This window comes from Notechis scutatus, chromosome 7 (genome assembly GCF_049901735.1).
Source record: "Notechis scutatus isolate UNSWTSFEM ecotype Mainland chromosome 7, rNotScu1.2, whole genome shotgun sequence".
NCBI classification, from domain to species: domain Eukaryota; kingdom Metazoa; phylum Chordata; class Lepidosauria; order Squamata; family Elapidae; genus Notechis; species Notechis scutatus.
Genome location: NC_142015.1, coordinates 16,057,467 through 16,083,439, shown reverse-complemented (window position 1 = coordinate 16,083,439; position 25,973 = coordinate 16,057,467). Strand labels below are relative to the sequence as shown.

Here is a 25,973-nt window from a genome sequence, read left to right as displayed (position 1 = left end):
TGCTCACACCTATGCAAATGTGTACATGCACACACAAACAAAATCCATGCTCTCATCACAATACACAAGAAGTAGGTCCTTCCAGTCTTCCACCTGAAGGAAACTCACATAAGCTTCCAAACTTGAAAAAGCCATCAAGCTAGGAGTAATAAAAAAATATTATTTGCTTTTGCACTCAGTCTTTGATACCTGGCGTGACATGAATATCTTGTTCCAATGTCAGATGAGGTTCATGGATCTGGTTTTCAAGGAGGAAGTGAAAATGATTCATACTGAAGCACCTTGTTCAGGGTCAGGTCTAATGTAATATCTCATCTTCAAAAGAGAAGGGAAGAAATCTGAATCTTCCTTTTCCATTATATTTTGGCATTGGGGGTGTGTGTCAAAATAACATGCACTTCCCCAAATATCTACTGCCTTAAGATTGGTGTATTTTCCAGATTTACTTCCAGATTTATATCACCACCCTAAACGTATGGCAAAGTATTGTTGAAACCAACACAATAAATCAAAAGCATAATGTAAAAACCCAAATCACACTGGTCCATTTTATAAATCATTAAACCAGGGTTAACAACTTTAAGACTTGTGGACTTCCTCCCAGAATTCCTCAGCCAGCAAGCTAACTCCCAAAAACAAGTCTTAAATTGCCAGGTTGAAACCAGCTTTAGTCAAGTTCTACTAGGTTTCTCAACCTTGGCCACTTGAAGACTTGTGGACTTCAACTCCCAGCATTCCCAGACAGCATGGGACTCTGGGAGTTGAGGTCCACTTTCAGATTAAAGTTAGAGTACTATTCTACACCCTGGCTTAGTGTAATGGGAAAACTTGATTTAGGTGCTCAGTCAGCTCAGCTTTGCTGGCTGAGGAATTCTGGGAGTTGAAGTCCACAAGTCTTAAAGTTGCCAAGGTTGGACACCCCTGGTTTAAACCATCATCATCAACCGTAAGACATGACCATATCACCACTTTCTGGCTGCCCTTGCCAAGGGTTTGTCAAGACCTCAACAAGGCACAATCAAGGAAACAAGAATTATACAGATTTCAGTAAGGTTTCAGTGAAGACTCTCAGGAATCCAGGTAAAAGTTGCCTGGAAGTTGAATCATGGTAACTGGACTTCTTTTCTTTTTTGGTTTGAAACGTTTTACTGCCTAGACCAAAGAAACTACTTATAATAACAAGCCAAACATTTCAAACAAAAAAAGAAGTCCAATTACTATGACTCCACTTCCAGACACTTCAGTAGGGTGTTTTCATCAAGTACTAGAGATAAAGCATGGAATCTAGAAACAACTATAATTCTCATTCATTGGTGGGTTCATTATGGTTGCTTCTATTTGAATATTCTGATTCCGTGAATCCCCAAGATTTTTATAGCTCAGACGTAGCTGTTAATTATGAGATATAAGCTCCTAACAAAGTCTTCCCCTCTATACTGGTTTACATCTAATATTCCTACCATCACTCTCCCAGCCTCGCCATCAATCTTTCACAAGGTTTGCTGTGGAATGCTGAATACAGAATACAGGTAAGTTTCAACTTATGACAATCGGGACCAGTGTCTCTGCTGTAAGTTGATCTGATCATAAACCAAGTCATGATGTGACCAGACCTGATTTTAGAATCATTTTAACCACTGTTGTTAAGCGGATCACACCATCATCTAGTGAATCTGACTTTGCTGATTGGAAGTGAACTGGGAAGGTCATAAATCATGATCACGTGGCAAGTTTGTGACAACCATCACAAATGCAAGCCAGTTGCCAAGTACCTCGTGTAATTACAGGGATGTTACAATGGTCGTATTTTCAAGAATGGATAACTTCAAACTGTTGTAACTTCAAACCTTCATTAAACAAATGGTTGTAAATTGAAATGGTTGTAAATTTAAACAAATGGTTAAACAAATGGTTGTAAATTTAAAACCTGTATTTTCAGTTCAATGTTCCCACAGAGAAAATTCTTCCCTGATCACCTACAGTGGCCACCAAGTCTTGTACGAGTTTAGAGGTTACTGAAGACAAACTTGGTCACTTAGGGTGGTCATTAACTTTGGGTTCTCTCATGTAACTTGTTTTATAACTGATGCCCTGTTCATCCGTTATGGGTTTGTAGTTCTACTTTATGGGGTTTATTCTGCATTTTAAAAGTCTGTAAAATGGTTTCATTATAAATTGCTTTAATATCTTAGATTTGTACTATAAAGTAGCTTTTACCTTATGAAGAGCAAGCTAGGAAATTTATACAAATATAAATAAAATCCCAGTTGCTTTGGACTACTGGGCAAGTATTGCTTAGAACCTAGAGTACCACAAAAATTCTGCATTTGTCTCAAGGAGACTCATCATCAAAGGCTTACGGTATTTCAAATCTGACAACCACTACAAATATCTTTATTCCCCATAATATATATTTCCCTTTCCAGTTCCTTTCCCTGGCATTACACATCAGATATTACATTTTATATATATATATTTTAAAAAATATATGGCATGGTTTCTCTAGGGCTATTTCATGTGCAAACATCCTGGGCTTAACATTATTCTGTTGTAAAAGTTACTCATACACAGTCAGTTCATTTTACACAGGCCTCCAAGGAAGATATCAAAAAAAAAAAAAAATGCATCATAGGTTTGGTAAGCATTTTCATACACATTTTGTGGAAGTAAAGCAACAAATTTCTCCAACTTGTAACCACTCCAGTCTCTGTATATTTTTAGGCCTAGGGTAGTTGCAGTTCCTCTCCGGATTTTAAATTTCACTTTGCATGGAGATTGCATTTATTGCATTCAGAACAATCCAAGTAGAAATAAAAATGAAATGAAGGCAATATTAGTAAGGGAAAAAAGTTCAGTCAGTCAACTCTGGGCTTTATTAGGTCCAAAATAACTCCGGGGAGCAGCATATTAGTTCCCTTGTTTTATTTTGTTTTGAGATTCTGCCAGAAAATCAAATGGCAATGCCAATTCACCTTTTCTCCTGCCCATAAGGATCTTTGCCTTAATTGGCTAATAATTTTTAAAGGAGCTTTCTAAACAAAAAGGAAAGAAAGAAATGAGTAATGCATGCAGCATTATCACAGGCTTCACAAATAGTCTTAGAAGATAAAAATATTTATGGTTTGAAACCCAGTAACTTTGTTTAGAAGTACATTCTACTGCCTAGAAAGAAAAAGACAAAAATAATTTTGGATTATAGGAAGCCCCACAGAAGAGAAGGAGAAAACTCTCTAAGTTTGTTTCTGGAAAGTGAGTGACTGCTCTTTTTTTAATTTATTAAACAGATTTTTTTTTATTTTTATCCTGCTCTATTAGTTTTTGAGTGACACAAGGCAACAATACTCATGAATGAAGACAAATATGTGTATCCCAAGATAATGTTGGAAAATCGAATTTGGGTTGGTCACTGGGACCAGAAATTTACTCTTCTGAGCTTTCAGATTCATGCTGGAAACCATCTGTAACACTGTTATTAAAGTAATACTCCTTTCTCCTCCTTTTTTCCCTATAACAACCATCTTGCAAGGTGGATTGGGCTGAAAGTGACTGGCTCAAAGTCACCCAGTTGGCCTAAGGCAGGACTATAACTCACAGTCTCCTGGTGATTGGAGTGTTCATGATGCGTTCTTAAAATTCCAAGTAAAGCCAGTGCCCACGAGTTTTAAAGAATGATCTTCCTCTGATGCAAATAGCTACTTCAATTTCAAAAACAAAAAGAATAAAAGCTGAACCCAAGTTTATTTTCCTTCCTTTTCCCCACAAATAAAAATTTTATGTAAGTTGCCTTTTTTTTTGTTATTGAAGAACCGAAGGAAGAAACGAATTGTCTTTAGGAACAGGAAAGTCTAGCTCAGTGCAATTACTCGTGGGCATCTCAGCAACAGGATTAGATACATTTCAGTTAAATTTGAGAGATCTGTTTAATAATCTGGACTGATGAGGTGCTGTTGGTATTTGTCCACTTAATCTTCAAGACCCATTAAAGGAATTAAGGGAATTCACTCAGGGATGAATTCAACTGCCTGTGAAGTAATCCTGTTTTAGCAACCTGTCTTAAAAGGCATCCAAACTGATGCCAATCTGACCTCCAGAAGAGAGGCTATACTAGAACATGAAAATAATCAGTTCTGGGCGACCAAAGTATTAAAGATCTCACCTCTTAGAGACTGAGCACTGTCACCCATCCTAAATGAGATCAAAGAAGCTAAATAAACTGGTTTGACTTGGAAGAGATGGCCCTTTAAGTACCTGGGAGCCAAGCCCATTAGGGCTTTTAAGGTCAAACTCAATACTCTGTATTAAACCAGGAAACTTAGAGGGAGCCAATGCAGTGCTGCGGTGGAAGTTCCACATGGGTGCAGCAATTCTCACCTCTTATTATGTGTACACAATGTGCTTGCAAAGAAGCCCTTGGTTACAGTTTGATGACCAGAAACAGGCTGATACTGCTCCAAAGGCATTGGTTCTAGTTTGCTCTCCTGTAAATAGCACTTAGCACTAACTTAGACTTACAGAATATACAGTTTCACAGTGCTTCACAGCCCTCTCTAAGCAGTTTACAGAGTCAGCTTCTTGCCCCCAACAATTTGGGCCCTCATTTTACCAACCTCGGAAGGATGGAAGGCTGAGTCAACCATGAGCCGGTCAGGATCGAACTCCTGGCAGTCAGCAGAGTTAGCCTGCAATGCTGCACTCGAATCACTGTGCCAAAATGGTTCTTAAACAGCATTTATTAAATGGTGCCTTGCAATGATACAAACTCCAAGGAATTGGGAATGATAACATCGCTGCTTTAACCCTCTCAAACTACAGAATGAAGCAAAGGATACCACGAAAGCTAGTTTGGAGAAGGGGTTAAATCACCAACCTGGTGTTCTAGTTCTGCCTTAGACATGAAACTGTCTGGAAGGCTTTGGGCCAGTCACTCTCTCCCAGCCTTAGGAAAAAGATGGGCTAACCACTTCTAAAAACTGAACCAGGACAATTGCAGGGATCTTGGGTCAGCAGTTGTCAGGAGTCATCATTGACTCAGAAGCACAAATACCATCTTCATTTCATCCGAACCTCCTTAAAATGAAATGCAAACACAGACGCCATCCAAACACCTGAGGATGTTGAATTGCACTGAGCTATACAGGTGGGTCCTTGACTTACAACCGTTTAGTAACCGTTTGAAGTTACAAGAGCATTGAAAAAAGTAACTAACTATGACCGTTTTTCATACTTACGACCATTGCTGCATCCCCATGGTCACGTGATCAAAATTCGGGCACTTGGCCACTGGCATGCATTTATGGCAGTTGCAATGTTCCAGGGTCATGTGATCACCATTTGCAACTTTCACAGCTGGCTTTCGACAAGCAAAGTCAATGGGGGAAGCCAGGTTGATTCTCTTAACTTCAACAGAAATCATTACTGTGTTCTCAGTGAGGGCAGTGCATCCCCCACTCCAGTTTAAAAGTAAAATTTGGGGAGAACAATTATATTTTCTTCAGTTAAATGACTGGTTAGTTCTTCGCTTACTGTGATGCCCCAGTTGGAATCTGATTCCGAGGGAGAGGTGGAACAGCTGACAGGGAGTGGAAGTGTGGCTTTGGTGGCTGTGGAGGAAACTGGGGAAGGGCACAGGCCAGCTGGGCATTCAGGGGAAGACCCAGGCCCATCCCCTCTTCATCCTAGGGCATGCAGGGAGGAACAGATAAGGAAGCAACATGGTTTACGGGGGAGGAAAGGTCCTTGATCCCCTTCATGGGCTGAAGCTGGGAAGACTGTTTAAAAGGGCAAACTGCGTATGGCAAAGTTGCTGGAAGCAAAGCGTGCATTATCTTTGTCAAGGCTTATCTGGGTTTTGGCGTCCTCTCAACTGTGTGTGCCTCGTTATCTTTTGGAAGTCTGCAAGTTATTAGCCTGGTCTATCATGTTAATTACTTCAGCGTGGTTTGTGTTGTTGTTTTTTTATTTCTACTTTATCTGTATTTTGAGTTCGGACTGCATTTCTTCCCTTTGTAGACTGTTTTTGGAAGAGTTTGATCTCTCGACGAGGATAATTGGACATTGGGGGCCAAGTTGGAGGCATTAAAGGGAATTTATCTACTTTTGTGACTTTGTTATTTTTGTGCCATGCTCTGGGTTATCACACTTACATTGATGGTCATAGGGAGCTGTCAGCTATCTATTATTTTATTCATTTTTATATGTAATAAACTAGCTCTGGGCTTTTTAGGACACTCATTTAGCATAGTTTGTCTCGAGGTTCCCACCACTTTGTATCAAAAATCAGTCTCCATACACAATTCATTATATTAAGTACATTAAATGTTTAAATTGCTTGTCATTTTCTTCTAAATGTTTCCTTACTCGCTTGACGCATGACCTTTAAACATACCTAAGTGCAGTAAAATAGTCTTTTTTGGGGGGGGGAAATAATCAATAAAACATATCGTAATTGGCTTGTGCAGGCTGACATTTGGCACATCCTGTCTATTGGTGCAATTAATATGTGCAGTTCTTTACGAAATGCGGGAGAGCCAATTCTCTACTTTTCCAGCAAAAGTTTAGTTTGGGGGGCTTAGTTACAAGCTCAGCTGTGACTGACCAGGAGGACTAAGCAGTGATGATATAAAAAGTAGGATCTGAAGAAAAAAACCAAGAGACAGTAATTATCAAGGAGATTTCTTTCCCCAGCCACTCTACCTGCAACCCTCTTTTTAACAGGAACTCTGGAAACTAAATTTGGAATTCTTCATATTCAAATCGATTGTTTAGTCACTGAGCAATGGCTCCACTCCCTTAAAAGTATTCCACAAATAGTGTAGACCAGCCTTTGCTTCAGATGAACTATGCTTCTTTATCCTCACTGAATAAATACTGCTTTGCTAGCTTCTGAGTAGTTATGGTGTGCACGCAAAACTAGTGGTGGGATTCATTTTTTTTTTACTACCAGTTCTGTGGGCGTGGCTTGGTGGGAGTGGCAGGGGAAGGGTACTGCAAAATCTCCAGTCAGAGGTAGTATATGCCGTTTCTCCAAACTACTCAAAATTTCCGCTACCAGTTCTCCAGAACTGGTCAGAATCTGCTGAATACCACCTCTGATCTTAGTGCCAAAGATTTATGCTGCTAGATCCTTTCCTTTCTTTTTACTTACAAGTAGATATTCTATTTTTATTCTCCATAACTTTTAACTTTTCCTTACTCTTGATTAAAATTGCTAGAATTTAGGAAAAGAACATTCTTCTATTACAGCAAAACATGAATAAAAATCCTCATATTAGGAAAATTATGCACAGGGAAATGGTACACCATATACTTGCAGGCAGTGGTGGGATTCAAATTTTTTTACTACTGGTTCTGTGGGCGTGGCTTGTTGGGCGTGGCAGGGGAAGGATACTGTAGAGTCTTCAGTCAGAGGTGGTATTTGCCGGTTCTCTGAAGTACTCAGAATTTCCGCTACTGGTTCTCCAGAACTGGTCAGAACCTGCTGAATACCACCTCTGATGCAAACCCACAGATCAGGGTTAATCGGATAGTCATGTTTTGTTCTTGAACTTTGTTCAAGTTGCAGTTGGTACAAAACTCAAATAGAGCAAAGTCTTCGAAATGCCACTGAACATGATAGATCCCTTCAGTTTCCCCATGTCAAAGATCTCTATGGTACAAAATACAGAATAGAGCTGGAATGGAAGGGACATTGGAGGTCTTCTAGTCCAACTCCTGGCCCAAGCAGGAAACCCGATACCATTTCAGGCAAATGGCTGTCCAAACTCTTCTTTAAAATCTACAGTGATGGAGCACCTGCAACTTCTGGAGACAATCCAGATGAAGGCATGATGATGATGAATTGGGTGTATCCCAAGTTATGTATCATAAAATTAGAGGACGGTGAAATCATCCAGGAAGTAAAAACTCACATTCTTCAGACTTGATACTTGGTTACTGTATTTAAATAGAAAATACAGCTCCAGTTTTAGGAAGTTCCATGTACTTGAGTGTATATAACAGGAAGTGTGAGCTGGCAGTGCAAAATCAACACCATTGAGGGATGTCAAAGTTTTCAGCATCGATTGTATGGATGTGTCATTTCTTACACATGAACATCTCTTGATGTTGCCCTGAGTGAACAAGGAGACAGCCAGTATCCATCTATTAGTGCTGTAAGTCTACATGTAAGTGATGTCATGTGATCTTTAGCCAAAAATCTTTTCTGACACTTACGGTTATTGATCAATTGCTCTTTTATTAGAAAGGTTGATAGTTAATATTTCAAGATACTTTGTTGATATTTCACCAATGAGAAATAAAAAAATAAGAAGTGGTTCTCTCAAAAGGGGGAATAACTTCCAATTTTGCAATGAGATGCCCATAAGAACTTGAAGACGATCTCATTGCATTGTAATAAAAGCATCCTGGAGGAGACAAAAGAATGTATCATAGGAAATTGTGTAGAAGAATCAAATCATGAATATATTGTCAGCCAGCAATGAGCATCACTGAAAGGATGACAATATACAAATAAAGACGAGAGACTCTTGATCTGCAACCACCTTGAAACCAGAAGTTAGTGCAAGCCCCATATTCCATCCATGAATTTCACTGAAATGTTAGAGAGAGAAAAAAATTGAAAGTCACCTTCTCCCATCAAACTGAATTAGAATAGATTTTTTTTAAAATGCAGAAGAAAATTTCAGCCCAGCAGGCTCTAGTATTAGCGGGAATAAAAGTAAATTGCTTGCTATTTAGCAAATAGCAGATAATGGGTTTCCTACTGCTGGCAATCCGAACAGCAGCAACAAAACTGAAATCAGCTTATTTGAAGTGCTAAAGGAGGACATGGATCAAAATTGGATGCAGCAGAAACAGAAGGAAAAATCTTGCTAGTGGAGTAAAGGCCAGTCATAAACCTTTCATGATAACTGCCCAACCCAGTTTTCACCTGTACATAAACATAAATATGGTAACTTTTCCTCTACCCTTCTAAGTCAGCAAATTCTGGGAGTTGAAGTCCACAAGCCTTAAAGTTGCCAAGGTTGGAGACCCCTGCTCTAAGTGATGCTGCAAATTGTTCTGTCTACCTACATAGCTGCCTAATGGATAGTTTATTTGTTCTAGAAGCCTGCCTGCTTTTATTTTAAATTTCAAAACTGGGCTAAACTATCATACTTTTCTAGAAATATGATGAGATCCCTGCTTGTGCATTTCAAAAGCAGGATCAAGAAACAATGGATGGAAACTAATCAAGGAGAGAAGCAACCTAGAACTAAGGAGAAATTTCCTGACAATCAGGGCAATTAATCAGTGGAATCAGTTGCCTCCAGAAGTTATGGGTGCTTCAACACTGGAAGTTTTTAAGAAGAGGTTGGACAACCCTTTGTCTTAAATTGTATAGGGTCTCCTGTTTGAGGAGATTGGACTAGAAGTCCTCCAAGATCCCCCACAACTCTTTTGTTCTGTTATTCTGGGCTTTTTTTTTTCAAGAACTTCTACTGTATTGAAGTTTAGGGTTGACCATACATTTATACTCGAATACAAAGGGAGGAGTCACAAGATTTTACTGATTATCATAGCAAGAGCACTTAGACTTATATACCACTTGTTTTACAGCCTTGTTTTATACACCACAGTGTTTTACACTTGTTTTATATACCACAATGTTTTACAGCCCTCTCTAAGCGGTTTACAGAGTCAGCCTGTTGCCCCCAACAATCTGGATCCTCATTTTACCCACCTCGGAAGGAGGGAAAGCTGAGTCAACTTGGAGCCAGTATAGAGAATATCAAATGACAGAGTTGGAAGGGACCTTGAAAGTCTCCAGCCCTAGACCAGGGGTCTCCAAACTTGACAACTTTAAGACTTGTGGACTTCAACTCCCAGACTTCCTCAGCCAGCATAGCTGGCTGAGGAACTCTGGGAGTTGAAGTCCACAAGTCTTAAAGTCGGCAAGTTTGGGGACCTCTGCCCTATACCATGGGCCAACAACCCATGGTTCTGGAGCCACATGCTGCTCTTTCCTCCCTCTGCTGTGGCTCCCTGTTGCCAGTCAGCACCATAATTTTGAGAGGAGCTTCTGGTTGGGGGGGGGGAGCACGGAGTTCCAGGAGGAGACTCTATGGCAAGAGGTGGGTTTTCCAGTCGGCTCCACAACTGATAGGGCTTTCATGTAGGACAGGTAGAGGAAAATGGCCGCCATCGCACGAGGAGGAGACTCTATGGTGAGGGAATCAGACTTCTGGTCAGCTCCAGAATTGAACCAGGGGCTTCTGGTGAGGAATATTTGTGGCTCTTTTGAGTGTTTAAGGTTGCTGACCCCTGCCCTATATCATTCCACACAAAACTCTCCTTGAAAATCTCCAGTGATGAAGCATCCATCATTTTTGGAGGCAAATCATTCCATTAATTGTTCTCACTAACAGGAAGTTTCATCTGAAATCTAGGTTGGATCTCCCTTTGATAAGCTCCTATCCATTACTTCTTCCTCGGCCCTCAGGCATTCTTGTTCTCCTGGAAGATAGGATTTCTACAAATGGTTGTCAGATGCTGAGCCTAGACAGTAGGCAAGGTGGTAGGCAGGTCAATGGCTATTAAAACAACACACAGCAAAAAAAGAAAAAGAAACCTGCTTCCTTAATCCTTATACCAATTACTGTCTCAGTGGATTTTCCTTTTGTGCCATGTATGTAATTAACAGCTTGTTATGGCACCATTTTATGTTTATTGCTCTGTTGTCTTGGACACATGCCATGTTTTTATATAAACCCATCCACAGATTAATTTTTATAGCCAATTAAGGTATTAGCCACCTAACTGTTTAAAAGCCATTAAATCTTTACCCTGTGCCAAGGCATGAAGGCTCTCATAAGGCATACCAGAAGATGGGTAAAGAAGCCAGCATGGTGGAAAAGACAAGAGACTGTAAACAACATCCCTAGAAGAGTCAGAGGATTATTGGAGCAAGGTACAAAGATTTCTTGTCTAGAAAAAAAAATCCTGAATATCAGCAGAATATTATTTTTTGTGAAGATAAGTGGTATTTACTTCTGTGAGATTGATTCACCTCCTTACCTTATTTTCCAAAATGCAATTTAAATGGGTGTATCAGGTCTGAGAAAGGAGCCAAGAGTTTTGAAGAAGGGAAAAAGTTGGTCTATTCTACCCATTAACATGCAGTAAAGAGCATATTTTAAAGGACATACAATAATCCCATCAGATGATAAAACAGATTGCTTGCACAGAAATTGAAAGGACCTATTACCCACCCGTTCAGTTCTATGCTTACAGTGCACATTTACTCAAAGACATTTAAAATGATATCACTGCAATCTGGAACGATATGACCGTGATCCAAATCAAACTTTTCCCAGAACTAGCCTTGTCGTGCATATCTTAAGTATCTCTGCTACAGGAAAGGTGAATGATGCTTTATTCTGCCGGAAGTAGTATGAGTGAATCCCACAAGAGACTAAAATTTAATCTTGCTGAACAAATCAAACCTATTATTGTATGTAGTTGTTGGGTAGTTGGGGGAGGGATGGAATACAAATCCCTGGATTTAGGTCATTGAATCTAGCCTGCAGAAGGAACCAGGATTTGAAAAGCTGTCATCTACAAGGGTGACAGTGCAGTTTAGCCTCAGTGCCGAAGACTCAGCTGGGCCGAAGGAGCTTAAGTCTTCACCCAAATGATCAGAATCTAGCTCCAAATATTTCAGATAAAGTTTTTAATTGTCACACACCACCAAAACTTTCTTTGTATCAGGAACACTTGAGTTTTTAACTTTAGAACAAGGGTCTCCAAACTTGGCAAGTTTAAGACTTGTGGGCTTCAACTCCCACAATTCCCTGAGCTAACATGACTGGAGGAGGAATTCTGGGAGTTGAAGTCCACAAGTCTTAAAGCTGCCAAGTTTGAAGACCCCTGCTCTAGAATGTACAAGGTATACTCATGAGTCAATGAAAAGCCAAGGGAGACACATTATTAATAAAAACATACCTCACTCTAGTGGCACTTACTGTAGTTTCTAAGCATAAAATCTGTGTATTTTTCTTTCAGGTTTTTGAACTTTGCAATAATTTTGCTATGAATGAGAGTTCATAGAGACAAACTGTAGGCAAAGAGGTCAAAGCAGGGCACTCTGAATGAATGTCCAACTTCTATTTGAAGACACCAGCAACCAACCTGCCTTTGCCATCAGTCCCCATTAATCTGACCCAAGGATGACTGACTTTCAAAATGATTTGTCTAACCTGCTACCTGAATCCAGCCTCTTGAATCTTAAGCCTGATTGTCCTAGCCACTTTCTGGGACAGCGGAGCTATGCAAGAGATCTTCATGATCAAAAGAACACAGTCATCACCATCCCGATCACAGATAATAAGGCTATTCTGCTTTTCCTACAAAGCAAAGAAAATTGAAAGCAGCAGACAGACTTTTATCCATGGGCAATGGTTAGGTCAGTAATGTCAGCTGCATGGATTTCAGTCAGGGGTGGGATTCTACCAGTTTGCACCGATTCACTAGAACCAGTTGTTAACATTCTAAGCGGTTCTGAGAACAGGTTGTTAGAAGAAATTACTGGCCTAATCCTGTAAGGAAGGCAGGAAGGAAACATTCTGGTATTGCTTACAGGAACTGCCTCTCCGTTAACCCTTATTACATTCTTGGCAGGACTAGACTTCCTGTCTCAGGAACCTCTCTGGAGTTTTCTTTCCCTCCTTTGCTGGTACTTTGCTTGTGTGGAGTGACCATTCAAAGTTACAACGGCACTGAAAAAGGTGACTTATGACTGTTTTTCACACTTATGACTGTTGCAGCATCCCCACAGTCATGAGAGGCCAGGCGAGGAGAAGTGTGCCTTGATGTGAGTGATGTTGAGTTGGCCACGCCCAGCCAATAACATCCACCAAGCCACATCCACCCAGTCACATGATAACACCCACCACCTAAGCCACGCCTACAAAATCGGTTGTTAAAAAATTTGAATCCCACCCCTGATTTCAATTCACAAGATTCCCCAGCCACCACTGAGGAATTCTGGGAGTTGAAGTCCACACCTCTTAAAGTTGCAGAGGTTGAAAAACATATTATTAGCTGGTAGTCAGGAGAAGGCGGACAGATGCACCCAAGAAGGGAAACAATTTATACATGCATGTTCTGATGTCCAGTCCTTGAATAGTTGGAGGAGCTTTATCTCCAATTTAGGGAGGCAGCTTACTTAACATTGTCTAAATGTGATCCAAGAAAAAAAATGGTCCTCCTTCCATTGAGTCTTAAAGGAAATCCAAGGCAGGTTGCCAGGGTCTCTTTCACTGTTGCATCCAGATGTGCGGCTATAAGCACCTCATGTAGATAGAAGCTTCTGTTTAGTTCTGGCCATTTGTTACCTGAACAGGCACATGCTGTTGTTTTGCAGTTTTTTAAATCTCATTTAAAGGCACGGCAAGCATTCAGAATTAAAAGAAGCTGCTCGCTTTTAGCAACTTGCCTGACACATCCATTTCAGGGGGAACCAGATCCTGGAGGATACCTAATTACCAGGTGTGGTGGCAATTAAACATGAAGCGAGTGCCTTCCATTTTCAAAGTCACACCTGGTTTCTTTTTTTTAGTTTTGGGGGTTCTAGCCCAAGACCACACACTGCTTTTAATTGCATTATCACACTCCAGCAAATATGCTCCTGAAGAAATGCCAGATTGCATCACATTAACAATCACAGGCTTATCCTTTGATAACAATTTAGTATCTCTGCCACTAATAAAGCTGCTAGCTAGGATTAGGGATTTGGGTACAATCTCAGCGACCCAACATAGAAAACTATCTGTGCAAATAGATGAACTTATAACATGTTCTCCAAGAGTATTGGACCATTTTATGTTGTAGCTCTGAATTCTGATGGGCCACCTGTGAACCCGTTTCTTTTCTGGTCCCTTCCTTGGCTAATTTCAGAGGCTTGCTGAATTCTTGTTATTGTTGCTGCTTTTCAGGAGCTGACACATTGGAAGCTTTTCTTCCCGTCTATTTATTGAATCTCATTTTTGTTTAATGTTATTTTGTTTTTAAATGTTCAGCGGTGTTTTATGATGCAATTTGGTTGCTTGGGGCTTTTGCCTTGAAAACACAAGATAATCAGGAATGTAGTTAGAAAATCTCATTAAAAACTGAAAGGAGATCATCTGCACAGTCCTGCACCCATCAAGAGGTGAATTCCAGTTCACAGAGATTTGATACATCGTGTACATTTAGAATAAGCTTTAATTCCTTCTTGTTCCATCCCAGTTAAAAATCTTGGATAAATCTTCTGAAGGGCACAAAATCTTCAGTCTTTGCTGCATAAGACAAAAGCAGTGGGAGAAGTACAAGGACACTTTCAAAATCAAAGGCAGCTCTGTCAATTATGCATCATCAACACTCAAGCACGTACAAGGTCTCCAAATGCTACTTCAGCAGGCATGCCCTGGAGCAGTTCCTGTGGGCATCCCTGGCGCAAAAAACTCCACCTGATCAGTCACAGCTCTTCTTATCTCCTTGACCTTGAGCTAGGCACCAGAGAGGAGCATGCATCTTGGTGGCAGGGTGCTGAATTAGAATGGGGAGTTATAGGATGGAGCCAGGTGCTATCCCTCACTTAATCTTATTCCTAGAGAACCTTCTTGCAAGAACAAAATCAAGAGGAGATTGAGCTCCCCTTGAGCTCCTGGAGGAAAGGTTGAAAAATACAAAGCCTCCCGAGTTGAGGTCAGCTTCAGGGGACTTCCTGGCAATTATTCAGACGTGATTAATCTTTGATTTCTCCCAGGATAACAGAACAACAGAGTTGGAAGGGACCTTGGAGATCTGCTAGTCCAACCCGCTGCTCAAGCAAGAAGCCTCATACAATTTCCAACAAATGGTTGTCCATTCTCTTCTTAAAAATCTCCAAGGTTGGAGCATCTACAACTTCTGGAGGCAAAAAATAATCCACTGATTAGTTGTTCAAACTGTCAGGAATTTTTTTTCCTTTTCAAACTTCTGTGAAAAGAAGCTTTTCAAACTTCTCATTCTAGCCTATTGCCCTGGGATTTCTTACTGATCTCCATCTACATACCAACTAGATCCAACCCTGGAATAGTAATGTACTAAATAAACAACTTCTTATCCTTTCATACAACTCTGAAGACAGGAGTAATTTAAGGACCCCTTGTCAGGATTCCGGCAGTTACCCCAATGTCAACTCATAAAATATTTCTATGGTCTGTTTAGAGTTGCCACCCTTCCTGATGATACAAGAGGCCTAGTTCACACATCAATTGCATGTGTTGGGTCTCCCCTGAACCCTTTAAAAAAAGCTTATGGGAAAGATACGTTGAATTCAACCTCCCACTCCCATTAATTGTAAGAAGAAAATAGACCAAGGTAGTTATCAAATGAGATTCACCATCCTCTCTTCTCCTACACATTCCTTTTATTTTAAAATATATACACTGCCCTTCACATTTCAGTTTATAGGAACATCTAGTTCTCAAAAAAATGAAATTAGTAAATTTAGAAAAAAGATGGGGAGGAAGAAAAAGACAGAGAAACATCAGCAGGAATTAAAGTCCACTATCCAAGAACATTTTTGAGCTTCCATGATCTAAACAGTAGCCACTAGACATTAATCATTTAAAAAAAGATAATTAAACAACAGCAGCCACTAGACACTAATCATTTAAACATATGAAAATCTAAAACACAAATCTCCAGAATAGGATTTGGGGCATTTCACGTAATTCCTGAGCATAGGTCTCCAACCAGATGCCCCTTCCCCCACTAAGCTATTAAACGTTTTGGAATTAAAGGATGGAGATGGATTTCATTTGGTGCTCTCACTCTGTGGAAATAAGATGCTTATACAATATGAAACCAAGACAAAATTAAAGTGAGAATCTTGTGTGCTTCCCCCTTGGCTGTGACATTAATTTGATGGATTTCTGCTGGTACATGAACATTAATAAGTTGCAAATTTCACTGGCCAGGGTAAGAAGCAGCAGCAACCAGCACATTGTAACTTACTTTTTCTTCCCATCCTTCTAAGCTGATAAATCTGTTATTAGCTCTCCTAGGCCAAAATAGGAATTTCCTATTCTGCTTCAATACAAAGTAAGTGGGTGGGGAGAACAGGAGCAGAACATTTGTTTGTGAGTAGTAGTGACTATTTATAAAATTAACAGATATGAGTTGGCCTTAAGCAGAATGCTTGTTGAGAAAGTCCCTTGTTATATTTCTCACGACCCTAGGGCAGGAGGAACTTTTAAAACTCAAGAGAATTTAAAAAAGGGAAAAAAAGAAAAGTGACTTTTCCCTTCATACCCAGAAGGAGGCTTTTAACTCTTACTGTGCCAAAAGGGAGATATATTTGCTTTAATACAACATAATAAGCTGGCTCACAGGAATATTGGAAATACCCCCACTTCTCTCCTCTTTGGCTAATAGCCAATGTTTCTCTCCAGAGGCACTGAAGGTCCAAAATCTATACTAGAGTAGAGGAGCACAAAGCATTCTAGATGGTTAGCTGCTCCTAAAGTTTTGTTAATATGGATCTTCCTTTGCTTTTCATAACGAAGAAGATTTCAGGTCCATCCTTCTCATCTTCAGGTTAGCAAAACTTTGGGAACAGCAAAGCATCTAGACAAGATCACCTGTGTTGTGGCCAATCAAAATTGAGCATGCAAACACAAGGCAGATTGGAGGGGCAATTCCAAACAAGTCAACTTCCTCTGCACGTAGTATCTGATTTCCATCTTTGACTTCAAAGGAACCCAGGATGATGTCTGACACTAGCTGATTTCACTCATCACACTAACCTTTGGTTTGCTGAGTTAATCATGGTGGGTTCATACATCACCCTAAACTAGGGGTCTCCAAACTAGCTGGCTGAGAAATTCTGGGAATTGAAGTCCACAAGTCTTAAAGTTGCCTAGTTTGGAGACCTCTGCACTAAACCATCAACCATGATTTATAACTAAGTGGGAACATGATTTCTATAACAACCAAATCCCATATTGTAGTTTACTGGGTACGTGAACTCATCCTCTTGATTAAGCGTGGCACAAAACATTACTATTGCAGCAAGGATTAACTGGGACCTAAAAGATTGAAGGGCAAGCAGGAATGCCATCAGATGATCATCAAGGGCTGAGATAGATTCCCACACAGTTCTGAAGCTGATCTGATGATATTTTGGATAGACAGAACCTAGCGGAAGCTTTTCCTTCTTCCATTGTGGAGTTACCTGATGAGATAGTATATGGGAATGAGATGGAGCAAATGGTCACAAAGGAACAGTCAAATCAAAGGGGGCTTAGCCCATAACAGAAAGGTGGATGTAGCAAAAGACCCAGAAGAAGAGACCATCTCTAGTTTTTGGGCTATAAAGGGGACGGGGGAGAAAAGTACTTTCAGACTTACAAGATTCCATTAATACAGGGGTCTTCAAACTTGACAGCTTTAAGACTTGTAGACTTCAACTTCCAGAATTCCTCCTCCAGTCAGGTTAGCTAAGGAATTCTGGGAGTTGAAGTCCCCAAGTCTTAAACTTGCCAAGTTTGAAGACCCTTGCATTAATATAACCTAACAACAAAATGGGATTATCTCACCTGGTTGTAAAAAATGATAATATGTGTTAAAATAAGGGGCTTTGGGCCTCTCTGAGCTTGATTGTTTTCTTGCTGACATTTCATTACCAAACTAGGTAACCTCATTACTACATAGCACCTAACTAGTTACCTAATGAAATGTCAACAAGAAACCAACCAAGCTCAGAGAGGCCCAAAGACCCCTCGTCTGATGGTTTTCCCCATCTGCTCTTACCTTGTAAGGCTGCAACCTAGAGCCAGAATATTTTATTCTGAGTTGACACTTCCATGTGACAGGTGGAATCTTTCTCATTCCCAGTAAATAGTCTGGGTTCTTTTGAAAGTAGAACAGAAGTGAGATGGAACGGCTCCATCCAGACCAGTGACTAAGAAGAAATTTCAAATTTCATTCTCAGGATAAAAGAAATCAATGTAATTAATTAATTAATAATGAATAATTAATGTAATAATTATTAAATGTAATTAACTTAATGTAAGAAGAAACTTAGAGCAATTCTTTTGAGTATACTATTAGTACTGTTATTATACCATTACTATTGCTATTAGTTTGCATGTTGAGATTTATTACCAACGTATGTCAGCCGTGTTTTATTTGTAAATAATGCTTTGCCAATGCACTGTTATTCAAAAATGTTTATGAATGTTATTCAAAAAAATTTATGAATGAAAATTCATAAAAATAAATTAAAAAAAGAAGAAGTCAATGTAGTATTTCCATGTATTTATTTATTGCGTTAAGACCTTATAGACCTTTTATGTTGTGGTCCGACTCTTCCCTTTTTGTCCTTTTTTTCATTTTTAAGGATAATGGGAGACTCTTGTTCCTCCCCTGCCCTCTCCACAAGCAGCTGATTAGCATTAATTGTTCTTTCAGATACACATGAAACGAGAAAAAGAACCCAACTTCTGGGTCAGAAAATGAATCATCATTATACAATACCAGTTACTTTACTGAAGGTATCTAGTTACTGCAATGCCCGTTTTGTCAAGAACTTCGTTTTTACAAAGAAACCTAATATGCAACTGTATTTATCACTTGTCAATTAGATTTTCTTGATGCTGCTCCTTGTTCTTCCTGCTGCCCGGTTGAGAATATTACTGTAGGATTCTGGGTATGCAAGCCGGAAGTTAAAACATGGGCCCACCCGATCTAGTCTCTTGGGAGAAGCAGAACATGTTCCCAGCCTCCTGTCTGAGCGTCATTGCATTTGTTTCCTTTCAAAGCTATCACAAAAGATGGACTTCCTTTACAGGGAAGCAGTTAGACCAAGTTTCAGAACTCTGACTTGTAATATCCTCGATCACATAGGACTTGAGGAGTGGGGAAGAGAGAGAAGTCCAGATGTTAGGATATTACAGCAGCCAAGCAAAGGCAGATGACTTCATTCAAATTACTTAGGAACTTGCCCCAAATCCCCCTAGGGTTAATATTTATGAGAACAGGGTTCTGGGACTCAAATAAGCCCCTGCCCATTAAGGCATCATTTCCATCCTTGTCATTCTTCTTCGGATCTTGACAGACGTTTTGTCAAACTATAGGCCTGCTTTTTATAAGTTGAAGCCTTAGATGCAAGTCCATCTCACTTTTCACATTTCCCTTCAGCAAAGCATCACAGACCGATTCAGAAAGACAAGTGAGAAAATATTAGCAGCAAACAGGTTATGATTAGCGCTCTAGCACGTTAGAAATTATCATTCTGTACGGAGGTGGCCTCCATAGGGGCCAAGTTGAATTCTCAAACTGGGGACTGAGTTGAGACACTGTGATCTAGTTGACTCCAGTGAGGTTGAAAAACAAAAATCAAAAACAGCGTGCAACTTTGATCTTTTCTAATCTAAAGTCTTAGAGAGATTATTTGGATATAAACAGTAAAAGTGAACTCTCACCTGGTAGCTTGAAAGAATTTTTTTTCTTCCAATTCAACAGACTTTTTAAAAAGAGATGCTGCTTTACAAAAACCTCACTATCAACAATGCAAAAACCAACCAGGGAAGACAGGAAACGGAAATAATCTTGGTTTGAATTCTGTTTCTCCTAGACGCAGGAGTCCCCAAACTTGGCGACTGTAAGACTTGTGGAATTCAACTCCCAGAATTCTCCAGCCAGCTCTAACCCAAGACCATAAGGTTCTTCTTCTCTGCTGGCTGGAGAATTCTGGGAGTTGAAGTTGTCAAGTTTGGAAACTTCTGTCCTAGAGCTTCTGACCTTTACAGGGCACATCAAGATGCTTTCTCAGTGTGTTACCCACATCCCTATGGAGACCCGCTTAGATGGTCATCAATTGTCACAATTTTATTTTTTAAATACTGTATTTTTGTTACCAAAAATAATAATAGGATGCTAGAAAGCAGGGACTTTCTGACACTCCAAATGAGTCCAGAACCCCAGGGCCAACTCCAGGGCCATGTAGTGCGTCAATTACAGCCCTTTCTATTCTATTTTTACCATTATGCATAAGCTACAAAAACCACCATGTCTTCCTACTCATTGGCTTTTTCCAGGCAACCAGGACTGGTGGGCCAATTGTTAGTCCTAAAGATCTGACTACAGGAATATCTTGTTTAAGAAAAACTCCTGGTTTCACAGAAAATTTTCATGATACTTTTGGCTCAAGGATTTCTGGCATTTGAACAATGTTTGACAGAGATTATCAGTTGTGCCGGAATGAAGAGTTTACAGTCCAAGTTCTAACAGAACAAACAAACAAAGGCGCAGGAAAAAGCCCTGGTTCACAAAGTCAAAAAGCCAAGCCAGTTTTAAAGTGGGTGCCCTGTTTTCACTCTCTGAAACAAGGAATCTTGTAAAGAGGTGAACGCAGGAGGAAGCAGTATCTGCAGTCCAGATACTCTGGACCAGGGGTCTGCAACCTTGGCAACTTTAAGACTTGTAGACTTCAACTCCCAGAATTCCTCAGCCAGAACATCTAGAGCAAAGCTGGCTGAAGAATTCTGGGAGTTGAAGTCTACAAGTCTTAAAGTTGCCATGGTTGAAGACCCCTGCTCTGGACTACAGCTCCCATATCCCTCACCGCTTGGCCCTGCCAACTGAAGGTTAGGAAATTGATAATCCAAGGATCTGGGTGAAGAGCAAGAGCTACTATGACTTTCACAAGAGTTTGCCTCAATGTTGAGGACATTTCTTTTCTTGTCCCCCTAACCCTCACCAAACGGAAAACTTTGATGCTGGAATATGAGTTAAAAAGAATTCCTGGAAACTGGTGTTCAGTTTGCAACATCCTTTCTATTTAAAGGACAGAATGAGACTCTGAGCACACCTGGAAGGACAAGTATCACTTGTTGGAATGTCTTAAAGCAGTTGTGGCTTTTCTGAGTTCTTGCCTCTTTTCTCAAGGATGAGGGTAGAAGGTTTTGAACCTGATTTATTGTTGCCTGTAAGTTTTGTTTTTAACTCTGTTTTAAGACATGCTTTTTTATTCATATATTTATATGGTTTAATGATGCTGCTATAAAAGATACTTAGGTGAGATGGATAGCGCAGACATTAAAGAATAAAATAAAGAAATATTCCCAACAGGTTCTCTCACTCAGGCAGATGCCTAAAGTCGTGTTTGACCTTCAACTCCAGATCTATGCGCAGCCCCACTGCTTAGTGAACAGAAAACTCAACTGAATGCTAAGGAAATTACAGAAATGAGAAACAGAAGCTACTACTAGCAGTAGGATTCTGCAGAGGAGAAGAAAGGGCCAAGATGGAAACAGGCAGGCTGCACCAGCAACAGGCAGGGGAAAGTTCTTGGCTTTTAGCCAGCTGGAATGGTGGACCAGGACTCTAAATTATTTCATTGCATGGAAGTACCTTGAACAGCTTAGAATAACACAGGGGTCCCCAAACTTGCCTAAGTTTAAGACTTGTGGACTTCAACTCCCAGAATTCTCCAGCCAGCTCTAACCCAAGACCATAAGACCCTTCTTCTCTGCTGGCTGGAGAATTCTGGGAGTTGAAGTCCACAAGTCTTAAAATTGGGCAAATTTGGGAACCTCTGGAATAACACCTAGAGCAAGCTACTATTTAAAACAAGTGCTTCCTTGCTTCAGAGGGATGCATAAGTCCAGTTTGCCTTCTGGAAGGTAGAATACAAGATTCACATTTTAGCTGCAGTGAAAATAACATTCAGCTTTTTGACTATGGAATTGCTGAAGTCAGTGCTGGCTGATCTGACAACCATGGTTTTATATTTTTATTTCTATTGATGAAGAATGGGGTTTCCCCCCTTCATCTATCTTCCTTTATGTCAGTCTCAGAAAAATCAAAAGCTGATGGATCCACTAAGGCAGAAGAATCCACTAGGGTGCATCACAGTGACTGAAGGTGAGTCTGATGTCTACTCCCAAGACATCCGAGATATCTAAGGACAGACTCATACACTATTATTATAAGCTGACACATGGACAATGGGCTGCTAAGGAAGTGATGGTATTTGTAACTGCAGATCCTCTCTCGTTTCAACCCATCTATTTGAAAAGCACTACCAGAAGCTGTGCCTGTTCTCCCAGTATTTAGGTGCTAGCTAAGTATATATGGAAACCTTAACCCTTAGAATCCATAAATGACTCAAACCTCATTATCTATTGCATGTTCTCATCATCATTTTAGCCATTGTCTATCCTCTGCAAGTTGAAAGCCTCTTCTGCATGTTTTCAACCTATACAGTCCTGAACCTATTGCATTTACTTTCCATAATCCTTCTGAGAATTCCAGGCAATCTACTTGGTGATCGAGTTTCTTTAATTCCCAAAATTGGTTAGGTAACTTGGATTGAAACAGAGTGACTGGCCAAAAGTTACTAAGAGCGTTCCACAATGTAGCAGGGGAGGGCTTGAAAGTAGGTTTCCAAAGTCCAAAATTTTAAGCATTACACTTGTCACCACATTTTACTTTCCTACAAGATCACCATTCAGAGAAGCAGATTATCCCATTAATTTATGGGATCTGCAGAACCTGATATAATGTCTCCAAGGATCTCAGCTGACTTCCATGACAATCACTGTGCTCTCAACCTTTTCTTCCACATTACTTGTAGACATCACTTTCTTCCATCTACAATCCTACCCTTGGTACAGCCAACAAAGTGAGGAGACCCTGTGGCTTAGAGGTTAATACATCTACCTAATATCCAAGAAGCCGGGGTTTGAATCCCAGAAGAATATGGCTAGCTGATGAGAGCTAAATAGCTTGAAATAGATCTATACTAGTCTCACTTTATTTCTTTGTCAGTAAAACATAAATTTAACACAAAAATAGTTTGTCGTGAAAGTGACTGCCTGTAAAGGCTCTTGGATTGGGACTGAAAGGCAGAAGCAGTATGCTTCATCCCATAGTTGGATAGATCACGTTGCCCTGATTAAAAAACACTTAATCCTACCAAAAAAAAAAAAAATCTGTGTTAAAAGAAGAAACAAATGAAATAACTTCACAATAACTGGAATTTTGGAGACCTTCCATATGAAAGGTCTATTACTAATGTATGCAATTTTTTTGTTAATATTAAAAGGCAACTAACTAGATTAAAACATTCTTCTTCATTGTTATGCAGAATCTGGGGCCATCACAGAAAAGAGCCCGTGATGCAAGAAATGGTCTTTAGTGGTTTCTCAATGTAAGGCAGGAAGGGAAAAACAAAGGGAGTTATTGCATTCCAGATGAATTATCATCTAAGTTAGCAGGAAACTAGATAATTTTAAAACCCAGGTTTCATAGACTGATGAACCACATGCTTTAAATTGGGAAGAAACACTACATGGTGTTTTTTTTTTTTAGAGAAGGGAAAGCAAATCTCTGAAAAACACAATAATAAATTTAGCACCTGTAACTATGAGTATATTTAGCCAACTGCTTACTGAAATAGATACCTGAATGAGACCTCTTCGGTTCATGGAAATGCTCACATCACTTTGGCTACTCAAGAGCTAAGGATAATGTGGGTACCCTTCCACCCCTCCCCAAATTGAATGGCCTTGTATGCTTGCCCTGAGGTCCAACTCTAGAAGTGCCAGAGAAGTTGACATCTTCCTAAAGCATCTTACTACCCCAGAGGCGTTCTCTTTTTGTGAAGTAGCCACTGTCAACTCCTTTGTTAAGGCTATTCCTAGCTGATGCGCTTATGATAACTCCGCGGGTGCTGATGAAAAGCAAAACAATAATTTAAAAAAGGCACTAGCAAAGCGAGGCGGAGAACCTACGCGGGACTACGGGGGATCTAAGCGGCTTCCACAGAAACCAAAGCTAGTTGCCAAATTAGCTCTAAGGAAGAAGGAATGGTCCACAAAGTTAGCTTTCCTCTGTAAACCATGTCGCCCACATCTAGGGGGTGGGGGCCTTCGGGCGCTGTGTGATTATAATGACATACACCTACTCGCCCCACCCCCGCCAGGCAGGCAAACGCTGCGCCCCTAAGTTAGGAACCTCAAAGGACCGGCGCGAGCGTCCCAGGGCAAACCCAGCTGCTGCTTCTCACGCTTTGCTAATCCGGAGTCCTTGGCCCCGGCTGACAGTCGCTAAGCAGGATTCCGGAGGGGCCTTTTCCTCAATCAACCAGTGGGAGGACACCCCCATCCAGCTCCCCCTTTACCAGCATCCCCTCCTCCTAAATTGCACTGATCCGATCACCCCTCCCTTGTTCAGGGGCAGCGTCTCTAAAACCCGCGCATATCCCCGCGCCTGCCCTTCCCAGCTGCCTCCTCCTCTCCCCACCGGGGTCTTTGCAGACTGCTCCTAGGTTACTCCTAGGTTACTCCCAACGGGACTTGCTCCCAAGGCGGCGCCGACCTGCAAAGTTTGCAAGAAACCTGAAGAAACTCCCGCGGGAGAAACCTTCGAGCATCGCAAGAGAGCCCCCCTTCTCTCCGTCCTCCTCCGACTGAATATTCAGGATCGCAACCAGCGACGGGTACAGGATCGGCGCTTTACTCCCCAGCACGCACACACACCCGCCCCCCGCCTCGCAGCCCCGCACTCACCCAGCAGAGCTGCTATCCCGAGCGCCAACGCCAACGGCTCCATTGCGCCGGCTCCCCCGGAGGAAGACCCGAGGCGCAGCGCTCGTCCCGCTCGCCCGGAGGAGAAGAGCCGGAGTAGCAGTGCACCTGCCGGAGCCCGCGAGCGCGAAGGAAGGGGGAGGAGCTCCCCAGGTGGGGCGTGTCCAGCAGGTGGCGTAGGGGAAGGAGCCCCGGAGCGAGGAGTAGGGGCGGAGCTATCAGGTAGAAAGGGGCGGGGCGTACCTACAGGTGAAAATAAAGGGAATTGGGGCTGAGGGAAGAGAGGATGAAGCAGGACTGGGGTTGCTTTTGATTTTACGTGCTTATTTATTCTCAACATCTAAAGGGTGTCCAACCTTGGCAACATTAAGACTTGTGAACTTCAACTCCCAGAATTTCCCTTCCAGTGTGGCTGGCTGGGGAATTCTGGGAGTTGAAGTCCACAGGTCCTCAAGAAACCCCTAATCTAACTCAACACAAAATCTGATTCTGCTGCAGGAGAAATTGACTTGGGCAATGACAGTGAAGCCCAGACAGGGGAAATGAGACTGGAACAGACACACAAACCTGTTAAAAAGCTTTGGGGCTCTTTAGAATTCTTTAGCCAGAAAAAAAACAAACAAAAATGGATAATAAGAAAAAAAATCCATCAAAGAAGAGAAAGGAATTATTGGTGGTTTCCTGGCTAAGCCACAGTTGGTGGGATTCTTTTGGTAAGCAAAAAAGTCTGGCTTCGAAACCGTGCTGGTTGGGTCATACAACCGTTTGTTTTAAATTTGGGGCTGCCCTACTGCTGTGCCAGAAGTATGGAACAGTCTGGCACAGCAGTAGGCTAGCCCCAAATTTAAAACAGAAATGGCTGTGAAAGTCTGACTCGCAGACAAACACAATACAGAAGCCTGATGATGGCAGATGAGATTCTGCCAAAACGTTGCTACAACTTTAAAAGCACAACTATAATGATGTGGGAAAATACCCGAACAAAGCTGAATACCATACATGTAAGTACCCACAAAAACTTAAGAAAACACACACACACACACACACACACTTTAGAGCTATTTAGGAGCCGCGGTAACACAGTGGTTAGAGTGCAGTACTGCAGGCTACTTCTGCTGACTGCTGGCTGCCTGCAATTTGGCAGATCAAATCTCACCAAGATTGACTTCCATCCTTCTGAGGTGGGTAAAATGAGGACCCAAATTGTTGGGGGCAATATGATGACTCTGTAAACAGTGGGCTGTAAAGCACTGTAAAGCCAGTGGTGGGATTCAATTTTTTTTACTACCAGTTCTGTGGGCGTGGCTTGGTGGGCTTGGCAGGGGAAGGTTCTGCAAAATCTCATTCCCTCCCCACCCCACTAACCTCTTTCCA

The 25,973-nt window shown here is 41.1% G+C and overlaps 1 protein-coding gene and 1 long non-coding RNA gene across 2 annotated transcripts in view; one reads left to right on the top strand and one right to left on the bottom strand.

Moving 5' to 3' along the window:
• Positions 1 to 24,733, bottom strand: part of ESAM (endothelial cell adhesion molecule) — a 67,252-nt gene extending 42,519 nt beyond the window's left edge. Inside the window, exon 1 of the mRNA XM_026671424.2 lies at positions 24,582 to 24,733. Coding sequence (XP_026527209.2) covers positions 24,582 to 24,624 — 43 coding nt within the window. The 5' untranslated portion in view covers positions 24,625 to 24,733. The remainder of the gene's footprint in view (positions 1 to 24,581) is intronic.
• Positions 21,850 to 24,639, top strand: LOC148130037 (uncharacterized). Its single transcript, XR_015750310.1, has 2 exons — positions 21,850 to 21,933; positions 24,494 to 24,639. It is a non-coding gene; the product is annotated as an uncharacterized LOC148130037 (long non-coding RNA).
• Positions 24,734 to 25,973: the final 1,240 nt, after the last annotated feature.